Consider the following 12,184-nt stretch of genomic DNA (forward strand, 5'->3'; position numbering starts at 1 on the left):
GGTCAAAAAAAAAATTGAACCGTCAAAGCTGCTAAATGCCTTCAGTTTAATTTCTAGTCTTTGATTGCTTATTGGCACTCCATGAGAGAGGATGTGTGATGAGTTGAAGGCAGAGCAGAGCAGAGCAGTCAGGGGACGGGGAGGAGCCAGACAGGAAAAGATCTGTGGGATGAAGTAGGGTTTTCAGCCACGTCAACTCCTACCTCTGGAAGTTATAGCTGGCATGGGAGATCATTAACTACAAAGCTACACAGAGGGAAATACTACTTCAAAACTTCTAAATTGAGACTGTTGTCCAGGTGCTGTGGCACAAGGAAGTTTACAGAGAATTCTAATACCCTCAGAAGAGTGATAGTCCGGAGCTATCTCAATGAAAACCTTGGCTTATGTTACACGTGACCCATCAGGTACGGTGACTTAACCTCTGTAAAAACCTGCCATATCTAACAGGCACAGATGGGCTAGGGAGATGAAGAACTGCGTTTTCTTGAACCAACCTTTGATAGTAATGCAGCATACACCTCTAAGTGGAGATGTATTCATGGGTTTCCTCATTTTTTTTGTTATTAATTTCTAGTTACAACTCTTACACCTCTGCTACTGGGTGCTATTTCTTTTTAACTAAAATAAGAGGTATTCTTTAACATAATTAACTACAAAAATACACTTAGATAATAACTCTGTAAAATCACTTTCTTTTACAAGAAGAGGAACTTTATTATTTTTAAACCATCAATCAGACAGACACAGCTTTCATTTGCCCAAGCATGCATAATCTCACCTGATTGTAAAATGTACTCAACTGGTAAATTGCACATGGAGTGGTTCCTTTTGCATGTCAACCCGCAATTATTCCATATATAAGGGCAGCCCAGTTGGGCAGTGCTTATTTATGTCCATTGTCTCATCATAAGCTAGAGAGAAAAATTGGAAATCTTCTTCAGAATCCCTCAATGTTGGTTTTTTTTTTTTTTTTTTTTTTTTTTTTAGCATTCTTTGGGTAGCCAGTAATCCAATTTGAGATAGTTCTCCAAGGCAAACTAACACTCTCAAACAATTGTACTTTACGAGTGCTAGCCATGTTTCCACAGCTACCACTTTCCTAAACTTTCCTTCTACCTGAGTACGTAGCACCTTTGCAGTTAACTCAGGGACTATATAACTCATCTGAATAATATCATCTCTGTTACAGTGATACCTAATGAAAGTGGCTTATGATTCCAAACTCTGCTGAAGAGCATCTGCGTCTGGCCTCCCATTCATTGAGTTCCACCTTTTGAGCCGTAATGATGCTCTGGATTGGCTTTTTTTTTTGCTAATACATTATCCTACACCAGACATACAGATTTACCATTGACTTCAACAACAACAACAACAACAACTCCTATGTCCATTTCTCTTGTAATGATCAACACTCTCACCCAACTTTTCTTTTTTTTTTTTTAATTAAAGATTTTTTTTTTTTGGGTCCGGTCGTGGGGCCTGAACTCTGGGCCTGGGCACTGTCCCTCAGCTCTTCAGCTCAAGGCTAGCACTCTACCACTTGAGCCACAGTGCCACTTTCTGGTTTTTTTCTTTTTGCTTATGTGGTGCTGAGGAATCGAACCCAGGGCCTCATGCATGCAAGGCAAGCGCGCTCTACCACTGAGCCACCTTCCCAGCCCCTCAACTTTTCTTTATGGTTGCCTTTAGTAGGATGTCACACCACTTAAGTTTTGGTAACTACCCACTGTGAGTCATCAGAGATGCGACCGTTTTGCTTTGATCACTGTTCTATTTCTGCATCTTGAATCTGGAACATATATATCCCATGTCATGTCATTGACTCGAGGTCTTCTCTGTGTATTATCATTTACTTAATCTTCATCCATGAGCTAGTTTTTTTGTGAGGATTGTTCATCACGGATGTGTGGATTATAGTTATTGTCTGCATTGACAAGGAAGTCAATGTTGTCACTCTTCAGGGGAAAAGCCATCAATGTCACAAGGAATCATCTAGTCATGTCTCATGACCAGACTGTTGTAGATTCTCCACAATGTTAATACTTTCTCAACCTGTACACTACCAGCCTGTCTGATCTTGACTGTCCTCTGGTTCACCACAATAAGGAAGACAGGCCTTGAGCAACTGGTGAGACATGTGTATCTGTCCTGTTATGTACTCACTTGTGTCCTGTCTTGTCCCTCAAAATGTGCATTATTAGTATGGTTCACTCAGCATTAATTTATGTTACTGTGAAAGAAGCGCCTAGATTTACCGAATTTCAAGTCTCACCTGCAGTTGCCTTGGCAACTGCCCCAAATGATATCATGGGCCTTTTAGGGCCTGTGAAGTCTGGGTCTCCCCCCGCCCTCCCCAAGATTTAGGGAAAGCACAGTTTGATTTCTGGTAGCCATTCTGTAATACTGGAAGCAACTTTGGGATTAGATTATGTAGTATGAAGATCTTTTTAAAATTAGGATATATGGACTACATATAGTGTGTGTGGGGGTTGTTAGGACATATCCACGTATATGTGACATATTTGTATTTGGATCATCAGCTGGATGGCACTGGATATCATATAGGATATCCACAAGGATGGGTGCAGCAGGTGTTCTGTCATCTGTGGAGCCTGGGGAGGGAGGAGACATGACAGTAAAAGGATTGCAAGGGTATGGAAAGGGTGGAGGAGTTGGGAAAAACACTGAAATTAGAAGCATCCCAACTTGACCCTCCCTGGGCAGAGCGCTCGAGAACCTGTGATGTTGTCACTGGTAAATGCATGGAAAAATGGACAGAAACCCTTTCAGGTCTCTAAATATCACAGATATATCAAAACATAATTAAATCTTTCAAAATCAGGAACTCCCTCATTGTAAGGAGGTAATATCCCATTGAGTTGTGAATGGCCTCTATCACCATAGTAACTGCTATGAGGCATCTTGATGTTCTTGACCTAGGCCATAAGATGTAAACACACAGAAGACCACTCCAGGTATGGGAAGAGCACGTGCAACATTAAAGGCACATCAACATGAGTGATGTATTTTCAGTCCCCTAAGGACCAGGATTGAATGACTGAATGGGGTAGACTTCTTAGGCTTTTTTGGGGGTGGGGGAGGCTCTTTTGATAACTTTGAAAGATATAATAAATGGAGGTCTGACCAAAGGCAATAGCCTGAAGGCAGAGAGAAGAAACAAAGCAACGCATAAAATGGAGGTAGAAACATTTTGTGTGTGTGTGTGTGTGTGTGTGTGTGTGTGTGTGCATGCTCGCGCCTATGTGCCAGTACTGAGGATTGAACTGAGGGCCTCCTGTTCTTGTTTGGTCTTTTTCATTCATGTCTGGTACTCTACCATTTGAGTCATGCCTCTACTTCTGGCTCTTTGCTTTGTTAAGTGGAGATAGCAATCTCATGGATTTGTCTGCCCGAGGTTGGCTTTGAACCCTGTCTTAGGTCTCAACCTCCTGAGTGGTAAGGGTTACAGGTGTGAGCCACTGGTGTCCGGCTAATAACAGGTTTTTTAAAAAATTGATTCACATGAGTTTGGGCCAAATCTGAGGCGTATGCTTCAGTAAATGGAATTATAACGGACTCTAGGACAGGAATATCGTGTTGAAGGTTTTTGACATTAACTTTCAGTGCTTGATCCTGATACCTCTGTAAGAAAAGGGGTTTGACAGTTAATGAGAAAAGGAGGCAGAGTTCGTGGCTGAGTAGGGATACCAACAGGAAGGGGGTGAAGTGTCCTGAGAAAGCCTTCAGTCATCAGCAGATTCTGGTCTTCCCATTTTGAGTGGACAAAGGGTTAGAGGGGCTGCGTTTCCTCCTCCATCATTGAAACCAGGGCTGAAGAAGGGCCGCAGAGGCCCATCAAAATTACATTCAGGGAAGGTGTAGATGAGGGAGCTGTGGTCAGTGATATTGTAGAAGGAGACAATACCAGCCTCATAGTCCAGGAAAATGCCGACTTGGCGTGGCACCACCTGAAGGTAGAGAGAGGACTGAGGGCAGGTGCCAGCCTCATACTTGTCCTTTTTCCACAACCAAATTGTCCAGAAGCCATTCTCAGGGCTGAGCAAAAAATGTCCCTTCCTCTGCACAGAGTTCCTACAAACCCCCAGGTCCCAGGACTCTTTTCCTGTCACATCTACTTCCCAGTAGAGTTTTCCAGAGGTAATGATCTGGGTACCTAGGACCATGGGGTAATTATCAAATCTCTCTTCGCTCTTGGGCACCTTTTGTTGGATGTTTCCAAGCTTCACTTGTCTCCGATCCTTAGAAAGTTCGAGCCATGGATTGGCTGTGTCTTGATCCAGAGTGATGTATACTGCAGAACGATGAGAAAGATGGTGATAGGGGTGTGTGTGTGGGGGAAGGGATGGGGTGGGTCTGTAACCAAGGGCCTGTGGATTTGTGTCCAAGCCAAAGGTAAGAGGGGTAACCTTGAAGTTTATCTTGTGAGAAAATGATAAACAACTCTGGCTCTTTCTTTAATCTTCGATGGAAATTTCCTTAATCTGTTTCTGCCCCACCTATCCCAACCCTTTACCTTTCCTCGTGTTGCTTTCTGTCTATTCTCTCTGAGCCTAGATCCACTCAGCGCTCCCATTCTCTCCTTCTGTTTCAGCCCCACAATTCTTAGAAGTTGCCTCACCTCCATATGCCCTCAACATCTTCTTTAGCCCTGGCACATGGCACACACTTCTTATGTCTGGGGAGACAATGTCCAGCTTCTTCAGGTTCCAGGACTCAATCCTGGGGGGAAAGAGAGTTTGAGACCCTTCTGAACCCTTCCCCCAGGGCCCAAGGACCATCTTTGTGGAAGATTTTGAGAATTTAATTCAATACAAATTTACAAACACCTGTTATACTCAAGTGTCCAGATAAAAGGCAAAAATAAAGTAGGATTTAGTTTAAATCGAAGAGTTCCTGGTCCAGGAATGTCTATAGTACATAGACAGTCCATCTGGTCTCTCTAAAGCTCAGGTTAACGTGCAAATGCATTCTATTTCATTTTCTCAGCTAGGCAGGCATCTGGTAACAGGCTGAGTTGCTTCTGTAATACCCTCAAGGACTCTTGTTCATGCTGCAGATCTTACTCATGGCTCATTCTGGGAGTTTTCCAGCTATAAAGAGTATCTTGCCAGGTTCTAGTAGCTCACACATGTAATCCTAGATACTGAGAAGGCTGAGATGTGAGGATCAGTTTCAATTCCAGCCTGGACAGGAAAGTCTGTGAGACTCTTATCTCTAATTAACCACTCAAAGCCAGAAGTGGAGCTGTGGCTCAAGTGGTAGAGTGCTGGTCTTGAGAAAAAAAGCTCAGGGACCGTGTCAAGGCCCTGAGTTCAAGCCCTAGGACCTACACAAAAACAAGCAAACAAAAACGAGTCTCTTAGCCAGGTGTGGTAGTTTATGCCCATAATCCAAGGTACTCATGAGGTACAGGTTGGGAGGATTGTGGCTTGAGGAAAAAGTTAGTGTGATTATATACCAATCAATAAGCTTAGTATAGTGCTGCATGCACTCATCTCAGCAGGAGGTATAGATAGGAGGACTAAGTCTAAGGGAGTCCTACTGAAAATATGAGGCTCTATCTGAAAAATAACTAAAGCAATAAAGGACTAGGTGCATGGCTCAAGTAATACAGTGCCTGCTTAGAAAATGCAAGGCTCTGAGTTCAAGTCCCAGTGCTTCTAAAAAACAAACAGAAAAAAAAGAGTCCAGGAAATTATAGACTCAGAAGTTTTCAGATGCCCTTATTTGTTGGACCAAACTATGTGAAGAAATTATAAGTCAGGGGAATTTTTCAATTGAGATGACTATTTATTAGTCTTCTGGGACCAGATTTTTTTTTTTTTTTTTGGTCAGTCATGGGGCTTGAACTCTGGGCCTGGGCGCTGTCCCTCAGCTCTTCAGCTCAAGGCTAGCACTCTACCACTTGAGCTACTGTGCCACTTCCGGTTTTCTGGTGGTTTATTGGAGATAAGAGTTTTACGGTAGGATTACAGGTGTGAGCCACTGGCTCCTGGCTCAGATTAAAAAAAAAAAAACAGAAGATCAGTTCTTTGAGAATAAATAGAAAGGAACAGGGGAAATTTCAGTGCACATATTCCCAACTCAATAACGCTTTTCATAGGAAGAGATGCCTTTTTCTACCCTCTCTGCTAAGGAAGAAAGCATATCCTTACCTTTGCAGGACAGTTCTCACCTCCTGAGGAAAAAAGAGACAGAGAGTTAAGTGCTGGAGATGCAGGTCCACTATTGAGATTTCACACATGAAAGTGACATGCTCCCGCCAGGTGGTCCTCAGGGCTTCGATCTGACTTCTCTAGACAAGTCAGACCAGCTTGTATCAGAAAGGATGCATGGATATTATAGAGTAACCAGAAACCCAGCATGAGTATGATTTATAACTAGAAAAAGACCCTCAGATTAAAAATTCTGATTCAGAAAACAAACAAGGAAGACCAGATTCTCAGTTGCAGAAACCCAGAGATGGCTGCTGGGAGAAACAGCCAAAGTCAGATGCCCAGAAATGGGTCCCTCTCAATTGTGGGCTTGAGTTCTTTGGGGAGAAAGGATTGGTTGGTTAATCTCTTATCTTGTACCTTATTGGTTGGTTATAGCTCTCTCCTGTATATGAAGTTAAACCAACTGAGAATATTATTTGGCAGGGATTGGGGCATCTTACATCTGAAAAGTACCTAAGCCCAGTCAAAAAGGCATCTAAAAATTCAATATGGGGCAGAAGAGAGCCTGGTGAATGAAATGAATACAGTTTCTTTGTACAGCCAGAAAGAAAAAAAGTCTTCATGACGCTAACCAAGGGACAGAAAGTATGGAAAAAAGAACTCTAGAATGTTAGAGGAGCATGGACTTCTGAACCCATGAAGTCCAGAGATTCCCAAAGTGAGGCCAACATATCACTGGTGGAGGCCAGATGATTTCCAGCAGAATGGGCATTGATGCTTTCTTAAAAAGTTATGTGAGTATTATAATCTGAACTCTGCCAATTACCACCCAATCAAGTCATTTAGCTTTAATGTTTCACTAAGTCTCTTTGTATCTCTTCTTCATTTTGTCATCGGCGAAATGGGATTCTTATTTCTGCCTGAATTCTGGAGAGTGTTAGCTAAGAATGCGCAGTTATGATTACTGGTAGGAATAAGTTAGAATGACTCTTCTTCCCCCTCCCCCTACCACCCGAGATCCAGTAACATTAGTAGATGATATCTTAGCTAGTACATCTTTGGGAAAAATTGTTTTAGGCTAAATTTTCAGGAAAAAACAATAAGATAATTTAAAGATATATGTTAGGATCATTTAGTAGTTCAGAGAAACAGGAAGTATAAAGATGCATGTATGACTAACAGGGAGAATTCTTGATTGTCTGGTCATTTCATTCTTTCAGAAATCAAGAAACTGTATTTAGGCAAAGAAAAAAAATGATCCAACTTATTTCCATAATGCATATGATGCAGAGAACTAGTGAATGAAGGTACTGACTCAATTTTCAGTTCAGTCTCTTTAGACTGAACTGAAAAGACTAGAACAATGAAATGAATTTTTATTACAGGCAGATATTCATTTGAAATCTTTAATGGATTTTCTCATTTAATTCTCTCACAGCACTTTTAGGCTTGAGATGTTAGAAAATATCCATTTAAGCTGGTCACTACTGGTGGTCCACACCTGCCATCTTTGCTATTCTGGAAGCAGAGATCTAAAGATTGCAGTTTAAAGCCAGCCTGGGCAGGAGATTCTTATCTCCAATTAACCATCAATAAACTGGAAGTAGAACTATGGTTTAAGTGGCAGAATGCCAGCCTTGAATGCAAAAGATAAGGGGCAATACTCAGGCCTTAAATTCAAGCTCTAGTATACCTCCCTCCCCTCTGTCTCTGTTTCTGTCTCTGTCTGTCTGTCTGTCTGTGTGTCTGTCTCTGTCTGTCTGTCTGTCTGTCTGTCTGTCTCTCTCTCACACACACACATACAGATAATCTGTTTAAGGTGTAAGAAACTTAATGCTTTCCCAGAAAGACTAAGGAACTTTCTCAAGTTTCCCACACCTGCTATATGTTAGACACTTTCCAAAGATGTTGGTTCCTGTTTTTTGCTGTGCAGAATATTTCTTCCTAAATCTATAGCCTTCTATTCCTTGAGTGCATACCATTTATGAGCTGAATTCCAATTTAAGACTACCCCAAGGATTAGGATTCTATTTGTTGTGACAGTTGCTTCAGAGAGCACTGGCTTTTCTCAGTTACTCCTTGAATCTCTCTCCTAGTGTTACCTGCAACATCTCCAATGCTGAACTCCGACTCCTCCACTCCAGCTCTGAGATTAGCTCTTGTAGTTCCTGGCTCTGCTGTGCTAGCTCCACCTCTGTCTCCCCAAGGAGTCTCAGCTCTTCTCTCTTATCCTGCTCCAGCTTCTGCAGCTGCCTCTGTTCCTCTTCAACCAGGAAGCTTTTCTGTTGTGCAAACTCGGCGTGAATCCTCAGTTTGTGTGTCTCAACCTTCCTCTTTGGTGTCAAGAAAAGGAAAGAGATAGCTTTTTTAATGAATGTTCATGATCTTTGGAGAGGGAAGTGTTTCTCTTGGAGACTCATCCTTCTGGTTATGTTTGGGAAAACATGGGACATTCAACTTTGCAGGGGAGATAGGCAGGTGAGTGGGTGAGGCTCCTGGGGTAAGGGAAAATGGCATTGGTGGGGCTCATTGATTTGTCTTACAACCACAGCTATACTAACTGCTGACACCAGCAGATTCTTTTCTAAACCTCTTTTCCAAAACCTAGTCACTACCCAAATGAGTCTCTTTTCTTTCAACCTCAGTGAGTTAGAGAGTAAAACCCATCCCTACTCCTGATACTATTTGTAAGTCCTGGGTTAAGGGTGGGCGTGGATATTCTTTGCTTGTCTGCTCTTGTTGGCAACTGGAGGTCACCTAATGACACAGAATGATCTCATTTGTGACCATGACCGGGCTCCAATCTTCCTCAATCCCAAATCTTTCTCTTCTGATGTTTACTGGTTGTAAATTCCTTCTATTCCTATCCTACTAGCAAATCACAAGTGCGGAACAGGCTTTCATTTTCCATTATAATTTAAACCAGTGATCTGGTCATGGCTAAGCAACCACGTGGCCAGACTGGTTTTCCTACCTCAATACTCGGCGGATCATTACAGTCTGTCTTTTCACAGTTGTTCTCTACCATTTTCTAAAAGGCCTAACGGCTGGGCTTTTCACTATACTCATCTGAGATTGGGCTCAGAGTGGTGGGGACTTTAAAAAAAATAGCTTGGGCCTTTCAGCATCAGAACCTTTTGCAGTTATTTCTGATATTTGTACCTCAGTGGGAGCTTTCTTTGAGAGAAAGTTTACTTCCCTGTATCTGGAGACCTAGGAGAGATGTTCTTGGAGAGCTAGATATATACCAACTCCATCACTACTTAGATAAGACAAAGCTTTGGTTAAGGGTTTCTTGAGCTTAAGTCCTTGGACCCTGCCCAGACTTTGGGCTCTTGCCTTCCAGTCTTCTCTCTTCATTGCAAGATCTGCTTCCATCTTCTCAGTCAACATCTGCTCTTGTCTCAGTTTTACTAAGGCTGTTTGGAGCTTCTCCTGTGGAATAAAAGAGATGGTCAATTCTCTTACAGATTAAGAAATTATGTGTGTGTGTGTGTGTGTGTGTGTGTGTGTGTGTGTGTAGGAGTATGGCTTGATCACTGTAATTCTTGGAAAAAACCTAATTGAGGGGAGGAAAGAAAGAGAACTAGAGTCTGACTGGAATAGGAATGCCGAAAGGCTTTGGAAAAAGTGTGCTTTACAAACTAGAGCTACCCCATTAGGGTGGTAGAATGGGGGAGGGAGGCACTACTCATTCTCAGCTCGCCAGGAGGCTGAGAGTAAACATGATCCTTCTAGCATTTCCTGATAGCAAAGCTTCTACTCAGAGGAATGAGAAGGTTAATGGTTAGCCTGAAATCTTCTCTTATTTCCCAGTTTCTCAACTCCAGAGGCAGCTCACTCCTATCCCCTCTTTGGGGGAACAAGGCATGTGTCAGGATTTACCTTTATACCTGTTTGTGTTTGCATTAGGGACTCACCTGGTATACCTGAGCAGCCTCCTCCATAGGGACCATGGTGTGATCTCGGTGTTTCCGGGATTGGACGCACACCCAGCAAAGGGCCTGTTCATCTTCCTCACAAAACAGGTGAAGTTTTTCTCCATGAGTCACACACTGTCTCTCTTGTGTGCCCTTCTTGGTATCATCCTGGCCTATTTGTTTAAGGTTGTCCACCATGTTGGCTAGGTGTCGGTTGGGCCGAAAGTTCTTGCACAGAAAGTGTTTCCGGCACACAGGACACACGCTGCCTCCATCTTTCCCGACCTGAGAGATGCATTCCTGGCAAAAGCTGTGGCCACAGTCGATGCTCACGGGCTCCACCATGGGATCCAGGCAGATAGAACAGGTGACCTCCTCCCACATCTTTGCCAGGGGCATTTCTGTGTCCATTGTGGTGATGTCCTGAGAAGGGGCACTGTCCAGACCTTGAGGGGTGGGGAGAGAAGACAGAGAAAAGATTTGCATGGGGGGGGGCGGAGGGGAGTGAGAAAAAACAAGCCAGGTGTGGTGGCACAGGCCTGTAATCTGAGCACTAGGACTTGGAGACAGGGAGGATCAAGGCTTTGAGACCAATCTGAACTGCACAGCAAGTTCCAGGCCAGCCTGGGTGACAGAGCCAGACCCTGTCTCCAAACACCAACTTCCCCGAAACAATGTAAAGAAAAACATGTGGGAGAATAAAAATGGAGAGGCAAAGACAAGGGAAAGCAAGAATATCAACCAGAGACTTTCCTCCATAGTCTGGCCCATTGATCCAGACCGACGAAAAGAGTTTCCAGAAGAATCAGAGAAAAGTGGTGGGAATGCCAGAAATCACGTGTCATATCCATCCCTGCATACATCCTCACTGTCCATGCTGACCCCATCCCTTGTCTCCCATCATACATCTGTGTTACAGATTGCTGTGCATCGTCCTTGTTTCACAGAGGTGCTATGCCATGTGCAGTCATGTGCCCCACGGCATTCTGGTCAATGATGGACTGTGTACAGTATATGATACTGTCATATACCCTATAGCCTAGGTGTGTAACAGCGATGTCTAGCTTAACCTAAATCTACTCCATGAGATTTGCCCAAATGCTAAATTTCTCAGGTTAGATCCTTGTTCTTAAGGTTGAGGGATGCATGGCTACAGAGCACATGCATAATACACACATATGTGTATTATCATATATAAAATATATGTGCATGGGTATGTACCTCTATAGGCGTATATAGGCACATGTGCTTATAAATGTACATATAAACGTGTATATGTGTATGTGTGCATGTGTGTTCACACATGCGTGTGCAGCGAGCAATTATCTGAGATTTTTTTTTTTCTGTGCTGCTCAAAATTTAATTCCTGGGCTGGGAAGGTGGCTCAGTGGTAGAGCGCTTGCCTTGCATGCCTGAGGCCCTGGGTTCGACTCCTCAGCACCACATAAGCAAAAAGAAAAAAGCCGGAAGTGGCACTGTGGTTCAAGTGGTAGAGCGCTAGCCTTGAGCTGAAGAGCTGAGGGACAGCACCCAGGCCCAGAGTTCAGGCCCCACGACCGGACCCCCCCACCCCCCAAAAAAATTTTAATTCCTGTCTCAGTTTCCTCTAGCCCTGAACTCACGTAAGTTTCTAGTTGACCACCCCAAGCAGGCCACCCCTCCCCTCCATCAGATTTCCAGCGGTCCTCTGGACTGGGTTAGGGTCTGGATTCCCTTCCCCCCCTCCCCCAAGGCAGTGTACCAGCTCAGATGCCAGCAGCAACCGGACAGCCAGATCCCTAGCAGCAGAGACTAAAGTCACACTCAGCGCCCAGCCCCCTCCCAGGCAGACAGGCCTGGATGGGGAGGGACGCTGGGCCACTTAGAGCGACCCTAGCTTCAAAGCAGGGACAAGTGGGAGGGATGTGATTGGAGGGGACCATACCCTCGGATCTGGGGCAGGGAGATGAGGGTCCCTAGGCAGGGCGGGGTACCACGATCAGGAGGCTTCACTCACCTTACCAGGGAACTCCGAGTCGGTGGCCAGCTCCTTATTTCACTTTCAATTTCCTCTCAGAGGAGTGTCCCAAAGAGGAGGAGCCT

General features: G+C 43.9%; 1 protein-coding gene across 1 annotated transcript; it reads right to left on the reverse strand.

Moving 5' to 3' along the window:
• Positions 1-3,580: 3,580 nt before the first annotated feature.
• On the reverse strand, positions 3,581-12,184 carry Trim21 (tripartite motif containing 21). Its single transcript, XM_070035157.1, has 7 exons — positions 12,099-12,184; positions 10,103-10,548; positions 9,522-9,617; positions 8,285-8,515; positions 6,180-6,202; positions 4,643-4,743; positions 3,581-4,315 (listed from the first exon to the last, which is right to left on the reverse strand). Exons 2-7 carry the CDS (start codon positions 10,511-10,513, stop codon positions 3,747-3,749), a joined length of 1,431 nt encoding a protein of 476 aa, XP_069891258.1. The 5' UTR covers positions 10,514-10,548; positions 12,099-12,184; the 3' UTR covers positions 3,581-3,746.

This window comes from Dipodomys merriami, unplaced genomic scaffold (genome assembly GCF_024711535.1).
Source record: "Dipodomys merriami isolate MVZ:Mamm:240054 unplaced genomic scaffold, mDipMer1.0.p SCAF_25, whole genome shotgun sequence".
Taxonomy (NCBI): Eukaryota; Metazoa; Chordata; class Mammalia; order Rodentia; family Heteromyidae; genus Dipodomys; species Dipodomys merriami.